General features: G+C 45.4%; 1 protein-coding gene across 1 annotated transcript in view; it reads left to right on the top strand.

The window, feature by feature from the left end:
• huwe1 (HECT, UBA and WWE domain containing E3 ubiquitin protein ligase 1) overlaps positions 1–8,397 on the top strand; it is a 92,017-nt gene extending 83,620 nt beyond the window's left edge. The window contains exons 75-86 of the mRNA XM_045693301.1: positions 238–455; positions 1,328–1,430; positions 2,166–2,315; positions 2,573–2,818; positions 3,109–3,226; positions 3,484–3,624; positions 3,805–4,092; positions 4,393–4,498; positions 5,125–5,242; positions 5,577–5,758; positions 6,419–6,609; positions 7,506–8,397. Coding sequence (XP_045549257.1) covers positions 238–455; positions 1,328–1,430; positions 2,166–2,315; positions 2,573–2,818; positions 3,109–3,226; positions 3,484–3,624; positions 3,805–4,092; positions 4,393–4,498; positions 5,125–5,242; positions 5,577–5,758; positions 6,419–6,609; positions 7,506–7,608 — 1,964 coding nt within the window. The 3' untranslated portion in view covers positions 7,609–8,397. The remainder of the gene's footprint in view (positions 1–237; positions 456–1,327; positions 1,431–2,165; positions 2,316–2,572; positions 2,819–3,108; positions 3,227–3,483; positions 3,625–3,804; positions 4,093–4,392; positions 4,499–5,124; positions 5,243–5,576; positions 5,759–6,418; positions 6,610–7,505) is intronic.
• Positions 8,398–25,035: the final 16,638 nt, after the last annotated feature.

Raw genomic sequence — 25,035 nt, 5'->3', positions numbered from 1 at the left:
CACGGCAAAATCATTCATAGGAATGGCTGAGTCATCAGTCTGTTCATTTTAGAAATGAACTGAACATTTTCAAAAATTAGGAGCAAGTAAAAAAACTAGCAAAAGATGTGGCTGGTTGACAGCTTTCTCTGGCAAGGTTGTTATTTTCCTGATTTAATCAAGAATGTCAGCTTCTCTAGTCTAGATTTTCTCTGCTCTGGGTCAGTGTTATGTAACTGGTCTCTCCTGTGTGTCCAGGCTCCACCAGTCTGGGCTCTGCCAGCAGTATCCAGGCGGCGGTACGTCAGCTTGAAGCCGAGGCTGATGCCATCATCCAGATGGTGAGAGAGGGGCAGCGGGCACGCCGCCTCCAGCAGGCACCCCCGCCTTCCGCCTCTATCGCCGGATCCTCCGTGGCTGCCTCCCATGCCCCCGCCGCTGCCCCCCCTGCCCCTGGCACGGCGAGCGCTGCAACGGTTAGCATGATGGGCCGCAACGCACGCACTGACCGACTACTGCTGCTTCTGAGCAAACATGACTACATGCCTATTGATCCACACTATTGACTAAATGATGCATACTGACTACATGCTTATTCATTAGACCTGGGTTCAAATAGTACCAGATGGTTTTTTTTTGCACTTTTAGCATTGGTTCCATTCTATCAGACACGCTCATTCAAGTGTAGCTAAAGTATTTAAAAGAAAGCAAATACTGTTTTAACCAAGGTCTGATTTACATTCATACTCACCATACGCTCACATTTATCGATTACAGTCCCATATTGATCTTATTCCAAACACGGATACCGACACACTGCTACTGACACCATCGGTGCATTTGCGGGCGGTACGGTAGGCTGATTTCAATCTCACACTGACAACCTCCATACCGCTGACATGATGAAAGCAGAAAACAGACTGCGATGGGAGATATGTGCTGCCAATGATCCACTGCATTCTGTATTGGAATGACCAGGCAGTCTAGAGCAGATGCTGAAATTATTTGGAAGGTTTCAAATAGTGTTTGAACCCAGCTCTGGAATGGAGGTGCTGCCTGCTTTCTCTACTGTATGATGTGATGAGGTTTGTATTGGCTAGCTGTCATGGCTTCATGCTTTTAGCCCCCCTCCCGGTCACCTCACCTCCCAGTCACCCCCTCTCTGTCTGCAGGTTTATGAGAATGTCATCATGAATCAGCATGGTACACTAATTTTTCCAGTAAACTGTCTGCCTTTTTATATTGATCACATTTCTGTCTCTCTCTTTCGCTCTTCCCATCTGCCCAAATATTCCCCCTTTGCACCTACTTTTGTCATCCTACCCTCCCCCTACCATTCCTTCTCCAGTCGGAGGTAGGGTCAGTGTCAGAGCCCCAGGCAGCCCAGAGGGATGAGTCTCCCATGGATGTAGACCAGCCATCCCCTCTGGAGCAGGACCTTGCACCCCTGGGTAAGACTGCCGTTAAACTACCGCAACACTAATCACGTAAAGACTCAGTGTAGTCAAAATAGTTTTTCCTGTGTTTTGTATCATATTGTACAACAGCTGAAGAAACGAACACTGTAAAAGTGTGAAAACATTTGATCAGTGTTATTTCCTGATAGTTGCTGGTTGAAAATCGACACCGGATCTTCTGATCGGCAGGTTTGCATGGGCGGTGCTTTCGTCTTTCTATGGTGATGTCACCATGCGGTAAATTGGTTCATTGGCAAACGACAAAAAGTTCTTGACCTTTCTGCCAATAACAGCTAGTTTTCCCCTCCCGCTCAGACCATTCCCAGACAGTCCTAGCGAAGTTGTTGCTTGAGAAAGTTTTTATGCTAAAAAGCAATTTTTGCCCATTTGAATGGAAATGTATTACAGTAAGGTACTTAATGTCGATATAAAATGGCTGCATTGGGCCATTAACCACAACACACAGTGGGTGCGTTCCAGGACGTCTTCGTTGCAGTCACACTGCACAGATTATCACATCTCATAACACCTGAAGATGTTAAAGTCTCAGGACCCATGTTCATATGATAAACCATACATCGTCAGAGATGTGCGACACAACTGCTAAAAAATAGGACCTGGAATGCAGCCAGAGCCAATCGAACTATAAGGTAAATACCATGGTATGGGTATAATTTGACATGGTTCAGTTCGTCTAACGTGTGCTTTGTATTTCCTTCTCTCATGCAGATGAAGAAGGCAACGGCCAATCCGAGACAGAGGAGCGTCTCCCAGACCTCCCCCTGCTAAGCGAGCAGCTTCTGTTAGACGAGCTGTGGGACATGCTCGGGGAGTGCCTGAAGGAACTGGAGGAGTCACATGATCAGCATGCCGTTCTGGGTATGTTTTAACCGTAGTAAACTTCAAACTGTGGCACTACGTTTTACTACACCTTACTGGGTGCTATATGTCCCTCCCCCTGAACCAATGTGCTGAAAGTATAAGAAGTCGTGGTATTGATTGTACACTCAAGCAATGAAACATTGGAACAGGGTTTTGTTAATGGCCACAAAATTGTAAAAATAAGACTTTTAAAATGAAAATGAGTGTTATTGGATGAGTTTGGGTCTACTCACCCTCCTCTCTCTCTCCCTCAGTTCTTCAGCCGGCGGTGGAGGCCTTCTTCCTGGTCCACGCCACAGAGAGGGAGAGCAAGCCCCCTGTCAGGGACACCAGGGAGAGCCAATTGTCCCACATCAAAGATGAGCCTCCCCCCCTGTCCCCCGCACCCCTCACCCCCGCGACCCCCTCTTCTCTGGACCCCTTCTTCTCCAGGGAACCCTCCTCCATGCACATTTCCTCCAACCTGCCTCCCGACACACAGAAGTTCCTCCGCTTTGCCGGTGAGTTTTGGGACTTGAGAGCAGCGATGGGAGGGTATAGCAGGGGGTGACTCATGTATTTCCCTTGCATCCGCTTTCCTTCCCGGACTCTCAAAACGTCAAAGGAAAGCTGATATTTTCCTCCAGTGATTTCCTAGCTTCCCCCTTGGAGACGAGGAGAGGGGACGTGAGGAGTCAAGGAACATAATGTTGAGATTCAGCCTGGATCATTCAAGACCTAAAATGCGACTGACATGTTTCCTTTCTTTCTCTCTCCCTTTGTCTCCCTCCCTCCTTCCTTCCCTCTACAGAGACTCACCGCACCGTGCTTAACCAGATTCTGCGTCAGTCCACCACCCACCTGGCCGACGGACCCTTCGCTGTGCTGGTCGACTACATCCGTATCCTCGACTTTGACGTCAAGCGAAAGTAAGGAAGGCTTCTTTAGTGTTCATTAGGCACCTACTGGAAGACAGTAGAATGAAACCGGGAGGGACATCCTGCACTTGTCCAATAAAAAAGCTCTAATTTTGTCTTCTGTTGCAAAACTTTTTAATATGGTTGCTTGCCCTAATGAACACAACCCTGATCGCTCCAGGTCAAACACTGGTCCTTTAGGTGGAACGTGTGTCTCTCATGATAACATTGTAGGTTCTTTCTTTACTAATTTGACTCCCTCCCTCCAGATACTTCCGTCAGGAGCTGGAGCGTCTGGACGAGGGTCTGAGGAAGGAGGACATGGCTGTCCACGTCAGGAGGGACCACGTGTTTGAAGACTCTTACAGAGAGCTGCACCGCAAGAGCCCCGAGGACATGAAGAACAGACTGTAAGGAACGGGGACTCTTATTTCCTCTGTCTCTTGTGGTGTCTATTTTTTTCATGTCCCTCTTTCTCTCTCTCTGTTCTCTGCCTGTTTCTCCACATGACAGAATGACAGTCAAGTGTACTGACCTACATTTCCTTCCCCCCCTTCTTTCTCCTTTCATCCCTCATCCCCACCTCCCAGGTACATAGTGTTTGAAGGGGAGGAGGGTCAGGATGCCGGAGGTCTGCTGAGAGAGTGGTACATGATCATCTCCAGGGAGATGTTTAACGCCATGTACGCCCTGTTCCGCACCTCGCCCGGCGACAGGGTCACCTACACCATTAACCCCTCGTCCCACTGCAACCCAAACCACCTCAGCTACTTCAAGTTCGTAGGTCGCGTGGTGGCCAAGGCCGTGTACGACAACCGACTGCTGGAGTGCTACTTCACACGCAGCTTCTACAAGCACATCCTGGGCAAGAGTGTCAGGTAGGGGGGCTGTGGACACACACACACTACTTCACAAGCAGCTTCTAGAAGCGGTTCCTGGGCAAGGACGGCAGGTACTGCGCCTTACCTCTCGGCTGCAGACACAATGACATGTACTCAGTATAACCCTTCATCTGTGAACTATTGTTCAATTCAATACCACTTTTTTTTTTTTTTGGTCCCACTAAGGGAAACGGTGTTCAGATCATTGAGATGTACTTGTACGTAGCAAGAGATGTTTTGTTAATTTGTGGAGTATTTCAGTAGTTGATTTAGCTGCCGGTATTATGTTGTCCTCAGGTACACAGACATGGAGAGTGAGGACTACCCATTCTTCCAGGGCCTTGTCTACCTGCTGGAGAATGATGTCTCCACTCTGGGCTATGAGCTGACGTTCAGCACTGAGGTACGTCGTGTGTGTGTGTGCGCACGCTCTCGTCTCTTTTATACTAAAGGGACATTTTCCAAAAAGTTCAACTTCACATTCATCATGTCCGGCACTACCCCGACCCAACGTATGTGAAAATTGGCCGTTTCTATGTTTTGTATTGAAAGGTTTTCCCAATGACATCATCTGGTGTGCATCATGTGACTTCAACCAATTACGAGTAGGCATTGCCAACTAATTGGTTGAAGTCACATGATGCACACCAGATGATGCCATTGGGAAAACCTTTCAATACAAAACATAGAAACGGCCAATTTTCACATACGTTGGGTCGGGGTAGTGCCGGACATGATGAATGTGAAGTTGAACTTCTGGAATTGTCCCTTTAACCCAACTCAGAAAACTGCTAATTATGCGACTGAGTGCCTCAAGATAATTAAGTCAGATTTTTAATAACTAACAGATGCCAGCCATGACTAAAAATGACGGTAAAAAGTTATATTTATCTTTTCGCTCTCGCCAGTGAACCCCTCATAGATTCTATTTAATTCTGTGGCGGCTCTGCTGAACTCTCTCCATCCTCTCTCGCTCTCTCTTTCCCTTCCTCTTTCTCCTCTCTTCCTCCCCCCCCTCTCTCCCTCCAGGTCCAGGAGTTTGGTGTGTGTGAGGTGCGGGACCTGAAGCCTAACGGAGGCAACATCATTGTCACCGAGGAGAACAAGAAGGAGTACGTCCACCTAGTCTGTCAGATGAAGATGACTGGTGAGAACCGAGACAACACCAACACATAGACACCTGACACATTTATCAATCTAATGTACTTTAGAAAGCCCTTTTTTTACATCAGCAGTCGTCACAAAGTGCTTTACAGATACCCAGCATTTAAAAGTACATTTGTGAACATCCAGTCAAGCACCCAAATTAGTAATATACATATTTTATACATGGTATACATTTATTAGTTAGCCTTATAAAATAGGCGCATACGTTGTCAAATGTTGCACAGCTGAAAGTCTTGTAGTGAAGTACTACCTGTGTGAAATGGTAGTTGTGTTAGTCTACACAGTCACTCCCTCTCTTCCTCTTCCTCCTGTAGGTGCGATCCGTAAGCAGCTGTCAGCCTATCTGGAGGGTTTCTACGAGATCATCCCCAAGAGGCTGATCTCCATCTTCACAGAGCAGGAGCTGGAGCTGCTCATATCTGGCCTGCCCACTATAGATATAGACGACCTCAAGGCCAACACCGAGTACCACAAGTACCAGTCCAGCTCCATACAGGTAGAGACACTCTCTCTCACACACCGAGTACCACAAGTACCAGTCCAGCTCCATACAGGTAGAGACACTCTCTCACACACCGAGTACCAGTCCAGCTCCATACAGGTAGAGACACTCTCTCTCACACACCGAGTACCACAAGTACCAGTCCAGCTCCATACAGGTAGAGACACTCTCTCACACACCGAGTACCAGTCCAGCTCCATACAGGTAGAGACACTCTCTCTCACACACCGAGTACCACAAGTACCAGTCCAGCTCCATACAGGTAGAGACACTCTCTCACACACCGAGTACCACAAGTACCAGTCCAGCTCCATACAGGTAGAGACAGACACTCTCTCACACACCGAGTACCACAAGTACCAGTCCAGCTCCATACAGGTAGAGACAGACACTCTCTCACACACAGAGTACCAGTCCAGCTCCATACAAGTGCATACAGACACGGGTCGCAATCTTATTGGACAAGTTCCAGGTAGTCCCTCCCTTTTGCAGTCTGTTTTCTGTAGTTTAGTGCCTGGTGAGTACAACCCAGCACCAATGATGTCACACATACCAGATGGGTCTATTGGTTGTATTATACACTATGCATTAATATTGATTATGTGCTACTGGTCTGTGTAGTGTAGGTGTGACCCTGACTGTTTCTCACCTCAGATCCAGTGGTTCTGGCGGGCCCTGCGTTCCTTCGACCAGGCGGACAGAGCCAAGTTCCTGCAGTTCGTGACGGGCACGTCCAAGGTTCCTCTGCAGGGCTTCGCAGCGCTGGAGGGCATGAACGGAATACAGAAGTTCCAGATCCACCGCGACGACCGCTCCACCGACCGCCTACCGTCAGCTCATACCTGGTAATGAAATGTACACCCACACAGCTCATACCTGGTAATGAAATGTACACCCACACAGCTCATACCTGGTAATGAAATGTACACCCACACAGCTCATACCTGGTAATGAAATGTACACCCACACAGCTCATACCTGGTAATGAAATGTACACCCACACAGCTCATACCTGGTAATGAAATGTACACCCACACAGCTCATACCTGGTAATGAAATGTACACCCACACAGCTCATACCTGGTAATGAAATGTACACCCACACAGCTCATACCTGGTAATGAAATGTACACCCACACAGCTCATACCTGGTAATGAAATGTACACCCACACAGCTCACGCCTGGTAATGAAATGTACACCCACACAGCTCACACCTGGTAATGAAATGTACACCCACACAGCTCACGCCTGGTAATGAAATGTACACCCACACAGCTCACGCCTGGTAATGAAATGTACACCCACACAGCTCACGCCTGGTAAAGAAATGTACACCCACACAGCTCACGCCTGGTAATGAAATGTACACCCACACAGCTCACGCCTGGTAAAGAAATGTACACCCACACAGCTCATACCTGGTAATGAAATGTACACCCACACAGCTCACGCCTGGTAAAGAAATGTACACCCACACAGCTCATACCTGGTAATGAAATGTACACCCACACAGCTCATACCTGGTAAATAACACAAGTGCACACACAATATCAAAAAGTCCTTAGTCTAGGCTTCATGTCCTCCTCAAAATGGGAAGTAAGGAAGTGCTCTTACGTTATCTTCCGCCTGATGTTTTGAGGTGAGACACTGGAGATTCACCCCATGTATTGAATGAAAATATCCAATCTATTGTTGGTTGACGTTGATTCCTTCCTAACCTCTCCTTCTCTCCTATATAGCTTTAACCAGCTGGACCTCCCAGCCTACGAGAGCTACGAGAAATTGAGACACATGCTGCTGCTGGCCATTCAGGAATGCTCAGAGGGATTCGGACTGGCTTAGACCTACCCACACTGAGACTCTTAACATATACACACGATTTATCTTGCCTACTCTGAAAGATTGAAACTGATGACACACAGACGCACCATCATTGACATTACTGGGTGACTTGTTGGAAAAATGGCCTCTAGACATACAACTGGTTCCTAATCCATATAAAAAAAAACAGACCGACCAGAAGCGTGGTATGATGGACTGACTGATATTACCTACTACACACAGAGCCTCATGTCAATAGACACAGACCTGTACCTGGTATGTGTGAATCTCCCTCCCCTCCCACATTAAAATGGCAGAAACCTGAGAGGGAGTGAATTCAGAGGATAAAAACATGGACTAATATAAAATACATTTTCTCTGTTTAGTTTGATTTCTCTGTACAAAAGGTTTGGGAGTTTATGTTTAATCTTTTTTGTTCTTCTCTGGCTGTGTAAAAAGGAGAAGGTTGTTTGTGTGTCTGAACAGGATGGTTATAAAACCTTTGGGGGAAAATGTTGGTTGTTTCTTGTTTGCGAATTTGTGACCTCATAAGCCTTGAAGATGGGGGGAATGTTTTTATGGGGAAAGGAGGAGGGGGAAAAAGAAGTTTTGAAGAAATGCACTTTTCAAAGTTGTGGCATTTTTATGGAAGGATGGTCCCAAAAAAAGAAATGAAGAGAACAAGTGAAGAAAGCAGATGATAAAGAAATTAACCACAAAATCTAGAGTATTTTTGGCTATTAAATCGCTGACCCAGCCTTGAGCCTTTGAATCAGTGAAATAACTACATGAATAAATGCATAAAATTGAGTCCCATTTGTCTCTTTTAACTTAGGTTACATATAAGAATTGGTAAAACAATCTCAGCCTTCATCTAAAACAAATGATACCATCATTTTAAAGGTAGTTACTCTTCTATTAGTGTGTCATTGGAGACGATTGTTTCATTATGTGGAGTATCTCTATCTGAAGATTGGCCATCCTTTGAGTTGTGTTTTGAGATTTCCCTGGCAGATCAAATTGAACCAGTGATGGTGAACCTTTCCAAAGATCATGAATGTGTCGAAGTGTGGGACCAGTTGGATCCATCCTCACAAGGCCACGGAAGTCAACACTCCACAAGCAGAGAAAATCGCAATCTACACATTTTGTAACTGGTTCTTTGGCATAAGAGGAAAAACATATTTTGTGTTGTATCTTTATCATGCTCCTCAGTCCTGTCTGGCCTTTGCTGTGTGTTAGTGGAGCAGGAAGGTTGGCTGTGGAAAGGAAAGAGTGGAGCAGCACAGACCAGGCAGCGGAAGAACAGCAGTGGGCTGACTTCATCCGGAGCTGTCACCATCTCACATCAGCCCTTTCCTGGCCTGGTTCCAGATCTGTTTGTGCCGTCTTCCCAACTCCTTTGGGCGTTGTCACGCCGTGACGATGCCCAGAAAGCACAAACTGGTCTGGGACCAGGCTAGCTCTGTCCTGTTCAGACGGGCTGGTGCAACTAGATATGACAGAGTCCTCCAGCCACAGCTGTGTTGTCTTTACCCTTGGTCATGTCACACAGACAGTGACTATATGCCTGTAGTACTACTGATCTGCAGTCTGGGCCTCATCTCAGCGCCACACTCACTGCTGAGAGAACTGACAGGACCAAGAGTCTAGCCCATTCACTTTGACAGACCGGGTGACAGTGAGTGGAATTTTGATTGGGGCATTTTGTTATATCGTTCTAATTCATTCACCCATAAAGGTATTGATTGGCAGCATCACTCTAGGATTCATCATGCGGTCCTTTGGAGTTGACAGGGACAACCACAAATGCAATCTCCAGTGTGGTTTTGAGCTGGTTCCTAATGATTTTCCCATCGACTCAGTGATGAGATTGTGACGTCTTCCTCGTCAGCCCTTGGTCAGAAGGACAACTGAAGAGGAGAGAGACTGGTCATGTGGTCTGATGGTCCGACAGAATGTAACCTGGTCCACAGGCAAATAACACATAGCCCATAAGTGTCTGGCGTGTGAGACTAGACCGACAGAATGAGACGCTAGCCATCTGGACCTGGAGGTGAACCTAGCTACAGGTGGCAAGTCTGCCAGGAATAACTACATCAAGCCAGGATAGGGACGGATGGTCCGCCTGCTAAATTGAAGCAGTTATCTCTTGAGTAGCCTAATTACACCATCCACCCCCATCTTTCTGAAGTGTGCACTTGTTCACTCAAGCACTCCCCTTCAAGGAATTGAAAGCGTTGGACTGGTGTGAGACATATTGCAGATACTCAGTCTTTACCAATCCAATGAATGCACTCGCCCCTAAATCCTTGAGTGTATGAGTGCACACTTTGGGGAGAAGGGGGAACATTGGAATTGGGCTAATTCCTGGCATTCCTCTCACCCCACCTCCCTCTCCCATCCTCCCCATCCTCTTCCTACACCAAGGCACTGTTGTGTTGTCACATTTCTCTTCTTCCTCTCTCTCCCGTTACCTGGCCTAGCGTGGCAAATTTACCATAGTACTCTGTACGCTTCTAGGGAATCCCAACCCCCCCCCATACAGCCCATTATCCTCTGCTGGCTTGTTGGAGTCGGCCCTGTGTGTGTCCACATGTCTGCCTGTGTGCTCTAAGCTTGCTCTGTCATGCATGGTGAATGAAATTAGGCACTCAATCATGCAGTGATTTGATCCCCACACTAAGCCTGGGTTTTAGATTAGTTACAGTCACCCACCAACCGTGTTCTGGTATCCTCCTGGGCCAGCCACAATTTAGTACTGGGGTACTGGCCACACACAAACACACACACAGGGTACTGGACCACATATGATTTAGACTAAGTCAAGGCATCGGCTACGGTGTGGTGGCCGCTTGGGGATTTAGTTTCACCAATTAAAGTAGAAAATAATTTAGTCTCTTCATACTGGGATCGAGCTGGCAGATGAGGGAACATACCTTTTCCATTGCACTGTGTTGCCAGTTTCAGAATGTATTTTGTGTCATGTTGATAACAATTGCGGTTATAGAGGTAACTGCCAAACTAAAGGAAACACTTGAGTAAAGGGATACAAAGTATATTGAAAGCAGGTACTTCCACACAGGTGTGGTTCCTGAGTTAATTAAACAATTAACATCCCAGCATGCTTAAAAATGTCCAGTTGCCTATTACTTTGGCTAACTTTGCTCGAAGCAGAGAGCGCCGTGACTTTTAAAGAGGGATCTCAAAGGAGCATAGGGGATTTAAAGGGGGGGTCTCAGCCACCAGATCTCAACCCAATTTATGGGAGATTCTGGAGTGGCGCCTGAGACAGCATTTTCAAGACACTTGTAGAATCTATGCCAAGGCCTGTTCTGACGTCTTGCGGTGGTGTCAGCAGCCCATGCAGCCGAAATGCGTCAGATTTTTTAAACTTTGTTTCCATTAAACGTCACATACAAATATATGCATTTTAATGAATTATATGAAGAGTGCCTTGGCCCTCCTTTTTTTGATGACCAATTTACCCCTTTTACCAAAGAGCACCTTCTGTCTACCAAAACCTACTATTGTGTACCTTATCAGTGCTTCCCTTCCTCCTCTTTTTTTGCCCTATTAAGACAGTTTATGTTGTTTCCTTTATTCTGGCAGTTACCTGTACATTTCTTATGCCTAAATGTTATTGTCGCTATGGCAGATGAGTGAATGTGCCTTTTTTTTGTCACACAGTACTGAGTCTACTGTTTTGTGGTAGTTTATTTCTTGTTTCTTCACATTCTTATTATTTACAATACAGATACAGTATGTCTGGAAGAGTATTAGGGCAAAGTTAATAGAATAAATAGTTGTGGTACTTGGATTATTTGTTTTTCATGTATAGTACTTATTAAAGTGGCAATATTTAGAGAATAAACAACCAAAATTGAGAATAAAGTCTGTTTAGAATAAAGTCAATTATATACACGGGGGAGCTGAACTTATTTACGCTTGTCATAAAGAGGTTGAATACTTATTGACTCAAGATATTAAAGCTTTTCATTTTCATGTTTGTCAATATGTATTGTGTGTAAAAAATCTATTTAATCCATTTTGAATTCAGGCTGTAACAGAACATAATGTGAAATAAGTCAAAGGGTATGAATACTTTCTGAAGGCAATGTAAATATAGGCCTATTAGATCAATGATGATAGGTTATATAGGCTATAAAGAAACAATCACTGATCTGACAGGTTGGTAGCCTTGCGTAGAATCTTGTTTTACTATCCATCTACCAGTGATGTCTTCAAGGATGGGAGTATTCACATCCCTGAGTGAATACATGTTAAAGGTATTTGGACATTGACCATTTGTTGTTTTAGCTCTGTACTACAGTACTTTGGATTTGAAGTGATGCAATGACTATGAGGTTAAAACATGCTGACCACACCGCTTGCATCACAAGCGTTGCACAATAAGTGTACACATACATGTTATTCAATCATTGCGCCCACAGTGCTCGCTCCCGTCAACGAGCTTGACCTGCTGCAAGTCCCGCCTCTCTCATCTCCTCATTGGTTTTTAGGAGCATACACCAATGTGCCATCTCCTCGTTGGTTTTCAGGAGCATATACCCACGTGGGTGATTGAAAGATGAACTGAGGTCCATACTCCAGTCCAGTTGGTAGTGCACCTTAAAATTGGTTGCCAAGCTCCATATAAAGTCCAAAGAAGAAGAAGCCTGAAGGAGGAGAGATTACTAGAAACAAACTCGGTTTACCCTTTTATCTGTGGATTCATTGTCAGAGTAGAGGACCTTGCGCATTTCAGGTAAAATAACAACCCAATGTTTATATCCCAGGACAAATTAGCTAGCAACAGCAAGCTAGCTAAATTGCCATAAATGTTTAATGCTGTTTGACCTGTCCCAAATTAATATAGTCCACGTCTCCTGATGTACTGGCCTGTCTCCTGGTAGCGCCTCCATGCTCTGGACACTACGCTGACAGACACAGCAAACCTTCTTGCCACAGCTCGCATTGATGTGCCATCCTGGATGAGCTGCACTACCTGAGCCACTTGTGTGGGTTGTAGACTCCGTCTCATGCTACCACTAGAATGAAAGCACCGCCAGCATTCAAAAGTGACCAAAACATCAGCCAGGAAGCATAGGAACTGAGAAGTGGTCTGTGGTCCCCACCTGCAGAACCACTCCTTTATTGGGGGTGTCTTGCTAATTGCCTATAATTTCCACCTGTTGTCTATTCCATTTGCACAACAGCATGTGAAATTTATTGTCAATCCATGTTGCTTCCTAAGTGGACAGTTTGATTTCACAGAAGTGTGATTGACTTGGAGTTACATTGTGTTGTTTAAGTGTTCCCTTTATTTTTTTGAGCAGTGTATTTACTGTTTTATTCACGTTTTCAAGTACTGGTGACAAATCATGCATTCAGATTTTTGCATAGATTGTAATGGATACAATGCACACGTGTGTAAAATGTTTTTTTGAATGTTGAACTGATTATGATAAGCTAATGCTAAGCTATTTGTGTGGCGCCATGTATGTTGACATCATACAATGTTCTGGTTGTCATGTAAGCGTCTGTCAGACCATGTAAGCGTCTGTCAGACAAAATATTGTAACAACCCTGGGTTTATAAGCGCGGAAATCGACTCTGCCGCTCGAACATGCAGTCAATAGCGCGCTGGACTTCGGGCTAGAAGGTTAAGGGTTCGAGACCTGCTCCCTGCTTGTTTCATTGCATTTGTGTCAGAAGTGATCGGACCTTGCATCCACGAACGCGCGTGTGCTTGGCCAGTGAACGCGTTCCTATAAGACGTTGAGTCACAAGCTAGCGCGAGGACGCGCTCTTTGAAAGGAGGGAGTAGTGTAAGGACCCTGGCTTTATAAGCGCAAATATCGACACTGCCACTCAAGCATGCTTTTGGGGCACAGGCGATAGCGCGCTGGACTTCGGGCTAGAAGGTTGAGGGTTCGAGACCTGCTCCCTGCCTGTTTCATTACAATATGTAATAGCAAGGGATAGTTAACTCGACTGATTTATGGCGCTTTCAAGACAACTGTGAACTCAGAAAAATATTAGGTAACATCATGACTTCAATGATCTTCAGGTCGGAAAGTCGGCGCTCTAGAAAGAGGCCTGAGTTGGAATTCCGAGTTGGATGACAGTTCAAAACGATTTTTTTCTTTCAGAGCTTTTTTCCCTAGTTCCCAGTTGTCTTGAACCGGCATCAGATTGTAATTTTGCTACCTCAGGGTTGCCAGTGTAACAGATGTTAATCGTACTCTCCTTGCATTGTGTTTTGTTCAAATAAATCACCCCAGCCTGTGGTCCCAGTTGAGCATTATTTACTATCTGTTGTTCAATAGGAAACAGCACGTTAGTTGTGCAGGGCTTAATGATGTTGATGGCTGTCGATGGTAAAATCTGTAGCATGAAAACAACTGTGTTAGCAGGGGGCTTATGTGACCCTTACATCGGTGCATGCTAGCTAACACGTATATACAGCAATCATATACCAAAGCACATCCCAGAAAGCCCCTCAATCACTAACAGGTACCATATACCCACACATGTATAAATCAGCAATGTACAGCAAACTTGTACCCATTGTAAAACAGAAAACAGTATTCAGAACCTGACCTAACCTTTGCATCACATTTTCATTCTGGGGAGACCTGACGTTCGCGATCTCCCCCTATTTGCAAGCGGGGCCAATAACAACATGACTTATTGTCATCGGAATTAAACCAACCAATAAGAATGCTTGAACATTAAATACACCTTTCTTTAGAGGCAAGTGGAAACATAACCAACCCTGTTACACCTGCTCAGACCCCCCTTACTGCTTTCTCAGCCAGGCAGGAGACCGCTTCCTGCTATAGATGAGCAACCCATAACTGTGTGAGTGTGTTTGCCTAAAAAAAAAAAGCATCTTGCGTCAATCAGTGTATCCCAGTTCAGAATAAAAATGATTACTTGTATTTTAACAGCAACAGTTCCCACGCCCCATCTTCATCTGTACTTTTAGTAGCTAGATAGCTTGCTTTGGCTGACGTTAGCTAGCTATTAGCTGTGTACAAGGGGATTGTTTGAAAGAGAAACTCACATCGCCTACTGAGAGTATTCCCTTATTTCTGCTTATCATCACCTGTTTATAAAATGCCTTGCTGACTGACTTTTCCACTGTCGAAGCACTGTTTCCTGAAGCATTCTGCCCTGTTCTGAAAGAACTCCCTAGGTTTACCATAATGCCGTGGATGTTTGGTCAGGACCTGTCGTTTTAATTTGTTCATTTTGAGAGACTCACTACTAAGCACTTCCCTGCACAAAAACGATTTTGGGCACTCCTCGTTATTTCTCAAAGTTTATTCAACCAATGGAGAGAAACTCATTGCTGTATTTGTGTTTCGTGACAATTGAGCTCAGTCAGAACTTGAGTCCGTTCGATGGCAAGTAGTCTCTGATCCACCTCTACGCAGACGACAACATTCTGTATACTTCTGGCCCTTCTTTGGACACTGTTTTAACTAACCTCCAGACGAGCTTCAATGCCATACAACTCTCCTTCCGTGGCCTCCAATTGCTCTTAAATACAAGTAAAACTAAATGCATGCTCTTCAACCGATCGCTGCCTGCACCTGCCCGCCCGTCCAGCATCACTACTCTGGACAGTTCTGACTTAGAATATGTGGACAACTACAAATACCTAGGTGTCTGGTTAGACTGTAAACTCTCCTTCCAGACTCACATCAAACATCTCCAATCCAAAGTTAAATCTAGAATTGGCTTCCTATTTCGCAACAAAGCATCCTTCACTCATGCTGCCAAACATACCCTCGTAAAACTGACCATCCTACCGACTGGATGCAGTCTATCACAGTGCCATCTGTTTTGTCACCAAAGCCCCATATACTACCCACCACTGCGACCTGTACGCTCTCGTTGGCTGGCCCTCGCTTCATACTCGTCGCCAAACCCACTGGCTCCAGGTCATCTACAAGTCTCTGCTAGGTAAAGCCCCGCCATATCTCAGCTCGCTGGTCACCATAGCAGCACCCACCTGTAGCACGCGCTCCAGCAGGTATATCTCTCTGGTCACCCCCAAAGCCAATTCCTAATTTGGCCGCCTCTCCTTCCAGTTCTCTGCTGCCAATGACTGGAACGAACTACAAAAATCTCTGAAACTGTAAACACTTATCTCCCTCACTAGCTTTAAGCACCAGCTGTCAGAGCAGCTCACAGATCACTGCACCTGTACATAGCCCATCTATAATTTAGCCCAAACAACTACCTCTTCCCCTACTGTATTTATTTATTTTGCTCCTTTGCACCCGTTAATTCTATTTCTACTTTGCACTTTCTTCTACTACAAATCTACCATTCCAGTGTTTTACTTGCTATATTGTATTTACTTCGCCACCATGGCCTTTTTTGCCTTTACCTCCCTTAACTCACCTCATTTGCTCACATTGTATATAGACTTATTTTTCTACTGTAATTCACTGTATGTTTGTTTTACTCCATGTGTAACTCTGTGTTGTTGTATGTGTCGAACTGCTTTGCTTTATCTTGACCAGGTCGCAATTGTAAATGAGATCTTGTTCTCAACTTGCCTACCTGGTTAAATAAAGCTGAAATAAATAAAAAGTAGGGATGACAATCCAGTGTCTGAACGACAGCACTGCAGCGTGTGGGTCGTGGAGTGATCATCGAGAAAACTGCCGAAAATAAGTTTCGGTAAACCGTGAAGCACAGCGGCATCTTCCACCCGCTCGCGCAGCTGCCAAACTGAGCAGAGTCACGGCGGAACAGAGTGCAATTCCAGAAATGAATGAAATAATTATACATTTACTCTGACACGTCGCGAACCATACTTTAAGAAAGGCTGGCCTAGGTTGCTCAATATAGTGGGCCGCTATAGGTTTATAATGCCCTGCAAAATAGCGGTGTTATAGCAAATTTAGAGAGCATCTTTACATGGGACAGATACACAGACGTAGCCTCCGGTCTCCAATATGATTCGTTTCATTGAGTGTGCTCACCTAGACTACAGTCGTTAGGATAGTTGCTATAAGGGGGACATACTACTGTTCGTAAAGCACCATGGATAAGGTCGCTAATAGTTGCAATTATGCGGCAGAACGTTGTAGCAAATACGGAGGGCAGACTGGCAGGGACTCAACCCCAGATCTCTTCGCAGTCAGTGGCTGAGTCTGGTGACAGTGCCAAGAGAGTGGTTTGTTTGTGCTCATAACTCACCATGGCCGTTAGAGTATATATGCCTCCGTATAGTCTGAAGTTCCCAGGTAGAAATGTCGTGTGTGTGTGCCTGTGCAGTGACGCCTGTTGAGTTATTAGACAATTCGATTGATGGCCATTTGTTTGTTTTGTCCTACTTTTATTCTCGAAATAACATTTGGAGATTATTCAAGAAATATTGGCACTTTATTCTCTTTATTCCCCCCCCCATCCCAAATTATCCAAGTACCACCACCCATCACTCTTTAGTTATTTTTACTCTTCACTTGGTCCTAATACTCTTCCGTAGATTTGGGGTAAATAGGAGGCTGCCTATTGACATGAGCTGCACTATATTAATGTTTCCAGTAGGTGGTGATCATTGGATTGGGGTTGACCTGAGTGAAAATGTTTTGGAACCCCTGAACTACTGTAGCTCATGATGTTGAACTGAGGGAAGGATTGGATTTCACAATTTCAGTGTGGTTGGTTTCTAGCAGTGTTGTGGTCAATTTCAGTTAAATTCCTCAAATGCTTTTCAAATTGGAATGTAGTTTACTTTCTGAATTGACCGGAATTGAAATAGAGTTGACCCACCCCTGGTTTCTAACCAAGTCACTCAGTCATCCTGTGTATTCCGAACAATTGTGTGTTCTGTGTTCTTCCATGTTTCAACAAGGGTTGAGGAATTGGAATATATTATTATCTTATAAGTATTGACAGCCCAGTATCCAGTAATTACTGAAGATAGACAAATCTGAAAGCATTTTAATATCTCTTTCAATAATAGGCTACTACAGAGTGTAAAGCCCCCTACAACTGTCTTCTCTCTCTCGGTGGTTTTAGAACAATACAGATGAAGGGGGAGGAAATGACTGCTATAGAGCAGCTCATTAATAAAGAGACAACTGTGTGTTTTGAGCCAAAATGCTCTCAGCTCTCAGACTAATACAGTTCTGCTGCTGTCCTCCCACATAAATCACAATATTACTGCCCTCTCACAGAGAAATGATAAAAGCAGGGGAAGCAGGGAAGCTGAGAATTAAATGAAAGGGGGCCACAGAGTGAGTGAGTGAGTTCATTACTGTAATTTGTATAATGTTCCTAATTGACAGATTGGGCTATATTTTTCTTAATGGCAGATTGGGCTATAGTGTATTTTTCTGCTGGGGAATTGATGACGGTGATTAACCATTTCCTTTGGCACCGAGTGGTACAGATTGGCCTGGGACTTCTATTCATTCACGCTGACTGAACTCCACATGTATTCTGGTGGTGCCAACGTCTCTTAGGCGTACTGATGTCAATATTTTTTGTTGTTGTAGGGGGGTCCCTTTGATATGTCTAATGGGGGGCCCTGATTGGTTATGGGGTTACCCAGGCCCCCCTGTCATTAGAACCATGTGTAGGGAACAGGGTCTACTCAAGGGAGGGGACACTCGAGACACTATTTAGTAAGTACGTGGGTATTAGAGGAGGAAAACCATAGATTATTCAGTCATTATCTCAAACATTTGATCTGTGTACATCAGAGACCAGTTAACATGGACGTTATTTACTACCCTTGAGTCTAGTCATGACAGTTGTATACTTTTTCTCCTTTAATTAATCATATTTTTGCCTAATTAATTGTCTTGATCTTGGATTTCATGGTTACGTTCCAGACTTATTTGTTAATGGCGTCATCCCTGTGGAGCTCTGAGTTGAGAAACTATTCTGACAGTTTTTTATAGATTAGTAGACAATACAGCTCATGAAATTATTAATACAACATTTAGGGGCCCAGACAGATTTTCCATTGATTGCAGTTTTTAGACAAGGCTTAATCTAGGTCTGGGAAAACAAGCCCTTATCTAAGGGTTTATATGTATATATATATACATACACACACACACACACTATTTCACAAAAGTGAGTACACCCCTCACATTTTTGTAAGTATTTGAGTATATATTTTCATGTGACAACACTGAAGAAATGACATTTTGCTACAATGTGAAGTAGTGAGTGTACAACTTGTATAACAGTGTAAATTTGCTGTCCCCTCAAAATAACACAACACACAGCCATTAATGTCTAAACCGCTGGCAACAAAAGTGAGTACACCCCTAAGTGAAAATATCCAAATTGGGCCCAGTGTCAATATTTTGGGTGGCCACCATCATTTTCCAGCACTGCCTTAACCCTCTTGGGCATGGAGTTCACCAGAGCTTCACAGGTTGCCACTGGAGTCCTCTTCCACTCCTCCATGATGACATCACGGAGCTGGTGGATGTTAGAGACCTTGCACTCCTCCACCTTCCGTTTGAGGATGCCCCACAGATGCTCAATAGGGTTTAGGTCTGGAGACATGCTTGGCCAGTCCATCACCTTTACCCTCAGCTTCTTTAGCAAGGCAGTGGTCGTCTTGGAGGTGTGTTTGGGGTCATTGTCATGTTGGAATACTGCCCTGCGGCCCAGTCTCCGAAGGGAGGGGATCATGCTCTGCTTCAGTATGTCATAGTACGTTGGTATTCATGGTTCTCTCAATGAACTGTAGCTCCCCAGTGCCGGCAGCACTCATGCAGCCCCAAACCATGACAGTCCCACCACCATGCTTGACTGTAGGCAAGACACACTTGTCTTTGTACTCCTCACCTGGTTGCCGCCACACACGCTTGACACCATCTGAACCAAATAAGTTTATCTTGGTCTCATCAGACCACAGGACATGGTTCCAGTAATCCATGTCCTTAGTCTGCTTGTCTTCAGCAAACTGTTTGCGGGCTTTCTTGTGCATCATCTTTAGAAGAGGCTTCCTTCTGGGACGACAGCCATGCAGACCAATTTGATGCAGTGTGCGGCGTATGGTCTGAGCACTGACAGGCTGACCCCCACCCCTTCAACCTCTGCAGCAATGCTGGCAGCACTCATACGTCTATTTCCAAAAGACAACCTCTGGATATGACGCTGAGCACGTGCACTCAACTTCTTTGGTCGACCATGGCGAGGCCTGTTCTGAGTGGAACCTGTCCTGTTAAACCGCTGTATGGTCTTGGCCACCGTGCTGCAGCTCAGTTTCAGGGTCTTGGCAATCTTCTTATAGCCCAGGCCATCTTTATGTAGAGCAACAATTCTTTTTTTCAGATCCTCAGAGAGTTCTTTGCCATGAGGTGCCATGTTGAACTTCCAGTGACCAGTCAGTATGAGGGAGTGTGAGAGCGATGACACCAAATTTAACACACCTGCTCCCCATTCACACCTGAGACCTTGTAACACTAACGACTCACATGACACCGGGGAGGGAAAATGGCTAATTGGGCCCAATTTGGACATTTTCACTTAGGGCTGTACTCACTTTTGTTGCCAGCGGTTTAGACATTAATGGCTGTGTGTTGAGTTATTTTGAGGGGACAGCAAATTTACACTGTTTTATACAAGCTGTACACTCACTACTTTACATTGTAGCAAAGTGTCATTTCTTCAGTGTTGCCACATGAAAAGGTATACTCAAATATTGACAAAAATGTGAGGGGTGTACTCACTTTTGTGAGATACTATAAGTATCTCACAAAAGTAGTACCCAAAATATATATATATATAGTATCTCACAAAAGTGAGTACACCCCTCACATTTTTGTCAATATTTGAGTATACCTTATATATATATAGTATCTCACAAAAGTGAGTACACCCCTCACATTTTTGTCAATATTTGAGTATACCTTTTCATGTGACAACACTGAAGAAATGACACTTTGCTACAATGTAAAGTAGTGAGTGTACAGCTTGTATAAAACAGTGTAAATTTGCTGTCCCCTCAAAATATATATATATATATTTTTTGGCTGACAGCCGTGGTATATCAGACCGTATACCACGGGTATGACAAAACATCGATTTTACTGCTCTAATTACGTTGGTAACCAGTTTATAATAGCAATAAGGCACCTCGGGGGTTTGTTATATATGGCCAATATAACACGCAATGCTTGGTGCCTAAGAACATCCCTTAGCCGTGGTATATTGGCCATATACCACACCTCCTTGTGCCTTATTGCTTCGAAATATACTGTACCAGTCAAAATGTTGGACACACCTACTCATTCCAGGGTTTTTGTTTTTACTATTTTCTACATTGTAGAATAATAGTGAAGACATCACAATTATGAAATAACACATATGGAATCATGTATTAACTAAAAAAGTGTTAAACATATCAAAATATATTTTAGATTTTAGATTCTTCAAAGTAGCCACCCTTTGATATGATGACAGCTTTGCACACTCTTGGCATTCTCTCAACCAGCTTCATGAGGAATGCTTTTCCAACAGTCTTGAAGGAGTTCCCACATATTCTGAGTACTTGTTGGCTGCTTTTCCTTCACTCTGCAGTCCAACTCATCTCAATTGGGTTGAGGTCGGGTGATTGTGGATGCCTGGCCGCTGAAGACTCCGGGCCGCGGGCCGCCACTGAAGACTCCGGGCCGCGGGCCGACGCCTCAGGAGGTTCCGGGCCGGGGAGCGCCTCAGGAGGTTCCGGGCCGGGGAGCGTCGCTTCAGGTTCCGCGCCATGGATCGTCACTGGAGGCTCCGCGCCATGGATCGTCACTGGAGGCTCTGCGCCATGGATCATCACTGGAGGCTTCTTTCGTGGAGCTGGAATAGGTCTCACCGGACTAGGGAACGTCGCTGGAGGCTCCGGACTGGGAAATGTCGCTGAGAGTTCTGGACTAGGGAACACCACTGGAGGCCGGGTGCGCAGAGCATGCACAGGGTATACTGGGCCATGGAGGCGCACTGGAGGTCTGAAGCTTATGGCTGGCACAACCCGTCCTGGATGGATAACCCCCGTAGCCCGGCAAGCGCGGGGCGTTGTAACAGGTCGCACAGGTTTGTGCTGGCGAACTGGGGGTACCGTGCGTAGAGCTGGCGCAGGATAACCTGGGCCGAAGAGACGCACCGGAGACCAGGAACGCTGAGCAGGCACAATCCTTCCTGGATGAATGCCAACTCTAGCACAGCAACTGTGGGAAGCTTTCACCGAGCGCACCAGGCTGTAGCTGCGCACTGGCGCACTCGCCCCCCACGGTAAGCACGAGGAGTTGGCTCAGGTCTCCAACCTGACTCTGCCAATCTCCCCATGTGCCCCCCCGCACCGGGCTGTCTCTCGCACTTGCCTCATGGTTGGTATAGCGCCTCATAATAACGCCGCTCTGCTTTTGCTGCCTCAATCTCCTCCCTCGGGCGGCAATACTCCCCAACCTGACTCCTGGGTCCTTTCCCGTCCAGAATTTCTTCCCAGGTCCATTCCTGATCACGCTGCTTGGTCTTTTGGTGGTGGGTAACGGCTGTCGTAGAGAGGCTGTCGTAGAGAGGGGACCAAAGCGCAGCGTGTCGATTGCTCATGATGAATATTTATTTTTAACTCAGAACACTAAAGAAAAAATAACAAAGAGAAAACGAAAGCGTACAGTTCTGTCAGGTACATAAACTAAACAGAAGACAACTACCCACAAACACAGGTGGAAAAAAAACCCTACTTAAGTATGATCTCCAATTAGAGACAGCGAGGACCAGCTGCCTCTAATTGGAGATCATCCCAAAAAACAACATAGAAATAGAACAACTAGAACCTAAACATAGATATACAAAACATAGGGAACACAGGGAACACAGGAATAAGTACCTGGGGACTAATGAGGAAAACAGGTGACACCTGGAGGTGTGTGGAGACAATCACAAAGACAGGTGAAACCCATCAGGGCGTGACAAGGGCTGGCCTTCCCCGGGAGGAAGAGCAGCTCCGGCTTGTTGAGCTTGAGGTGGTGGGCTGACATCCAAGTTGTGATATCTGCCAGGCACGCAGAGATGCGTGTCGCCACCTGGGTGTCAGAAGGGGAAAGGCGAAAAGTAGAGTGTCATCCACATAGCAATGATAGGAGAGACCATGTGAGGATATGACAGAGCCAAGTGACTTGGTGTATAGAAAGAAGAGGAGAGGGCCTAGGACCAAGCCCTGGGGGACACCAGTAGTGAGAGTATGTGGTGTGGACACAGATCCTCTCCACGTCACCTGGTAGGAGCAGCCTGCCAGGTAGAATGCAATCCATATACAGTATGTCCAATAAGAAATGTTTGTTTTTGAAAATAAAATAATCCTGTGTGCCCTACTGAACACAACCCAGGATGGAGCCAGTCTCTCTCCACATTCAGTTCTTGAAATATTCCTTCTCCGGTGATTCAATATGAACTGGGATGCTGTTGGGGGGTTTTCTTCTCAGGAGATAGATGTAGATGTCTTGATCGCTGGACTCACTGGGCTCAGCTGATCTTCATGAGATGACCTTTGGTTACAGTACACACACACACACACAAATACACGCTAACACAGTTGGACCATACTTTTCTGACAAAGAAGGGTAGTGACACTCTGTCTACTATAAAGGTCAGGATGTGTCTGAAGCTGAATAGTCTTTCACCTTTCAGGTTTGAGAGTGCATCCCAAATGACACCCTATTCTCTATGGGCCACGGTCAAAGTAGTACACTATATTGGGAATAGGGTGCCATTTGGGATGCACCCTGAGTCTCCATGCCTTCTCACTGTGACATCATCCCTGCTGTCCACCTCTTTACTGTACCCATAGTCCCCTAGACCACCTAACCCTCCCTCATTCACCTAGCCCTCTCAACCCAGCCTCTTTCTATCTGTCTCTCCCCTTCCTTCCATCTGGCACCTACCTGGCCCAGCACTCTGTGGCATTTCAGAGAAGTCAGGTGGCTACCTGACTCTGACTGTTTGGTCACCTGGCCAGATTGAACCCACATCTGGAGCCTGTCCTCATCCTCTCAAGGCATCCCCTAACTTACCACGCCCAAGAGGAAGGAAGGCCTAGAGCCAGATGGTCCGACCAGCTGGAAGACAACCTACACATCCTGGGACTCAACACCACATCAGCCTGGGACCTGGCCCGGGAACTGGATGGCACGGAGAGCCTAATATCCACTCTCCAAGGAGCTAGTGAAGGTGAGTGAGGTGGCAACCACCACATTTCAGCCCTCATACTTTTGGACCGTCATTATTCCACATGCTATGCAGTGAATTTGGAACATTTATACCCTAGAGGTATTCTCTCTGTGCTCTTCAGAAAGCTATGAAAGGTTGTTGAATGGCTATGGTAAACCTTTGAAAGATATGTTTTCCAACCTGTTATTTTCCCAGAGGGAATTCAACATAAAAGTAGAGATAGATTAAGAGAAAGATGAGATATTGAAAGATGTGCCTGAATAAAGACAGTTTCATGTTTTAGATACTTTGTTTATGTCTCAAAAGAACAGATGCAAGATGTTCAAAGGTGCAACAGCAAACCCTTAGTAAGTGAGACCCTTGAAGCCAATATGTTCTGACAAGAAATTGCCTAAATCACTGGTTAGATAATTTCTTAGTCATCAGATCATTTGTAAAAAGTTAACTCCTGTGTTTTTAAAGGCCTTCCTACTGGGCATAGACATCAGTTTAATGTCTAGTTTTGGTTGAGTTGTCAACGCGAATTCAATGTGAAATCAACAACAAAATATCACCCTGTCATTGGATTTAGGTTAAAAGTTAGGTTAAAAAAAGGAAATTGCTTTACGTTGATTACTTTTTGCAAATCCAATGAGTTTTTCACATTGATTCAACGTCATCACATTCAATTTTGTTGTTGAAATGACGTGGAAACAACATTGATTCAACCAGTTTTTGCCCAGTGGGTTGTGAACCGGCTCTTTTGTGAAGCCAAGTTTGCCCTATTGGCCCCAAGTTCAATGACAAATTCTATGCAAAACCTCCCTGCTTTGCATATCAATATAGTGCTCTACCAGGGCCCGATTAATGCGGGGGCTGAAGCCCCTAGGCCCAGGCCTGTGGGGGGCTCAAGAGGAAGCAGGGAGGTGACCAAGAACCCGATGGTCACTCGGACAGAACTCCAGTGCACCTCTGTGGAGATGGGCGAAACTTCCAGATGGACAACCATCTCTACAGCACTCCACCAATCAGGCCTTCATGGTAGAGTGGCCAGACGGAAGTTACTCCTCAGTAAAAGACACATGACAGCCACAAGGAGTTTTCCAAAAGGCACCTAAAGGACTCAGACCATGAGAAACAAGATTCTCTTGTCTGATGAAACCAACATTGAAATCTTTGGCCTGAATGCCAAGCGTTTCTGGAGGAAACCTGGCACCATCCCTACGGTGTAGCATGGTGAGGGCGGCATCATGCTGT

This window comes from Salmo salar, chromosome ssa13 (assembly GCF_905237065.1).
Source record: "Salmo salar chromosome ssa13, Ssal_v3.1, whole genome shotgun sequence".
Lineage (NCBI taxonomy): Eukaryota > Metazoa > Chordata > Actinopteri > Salmoniformes > Salmonidae > Salmo > Salmo salar.
This window is presented reverse-complemented; position numbering and strand designations above follow the sequence as displayed.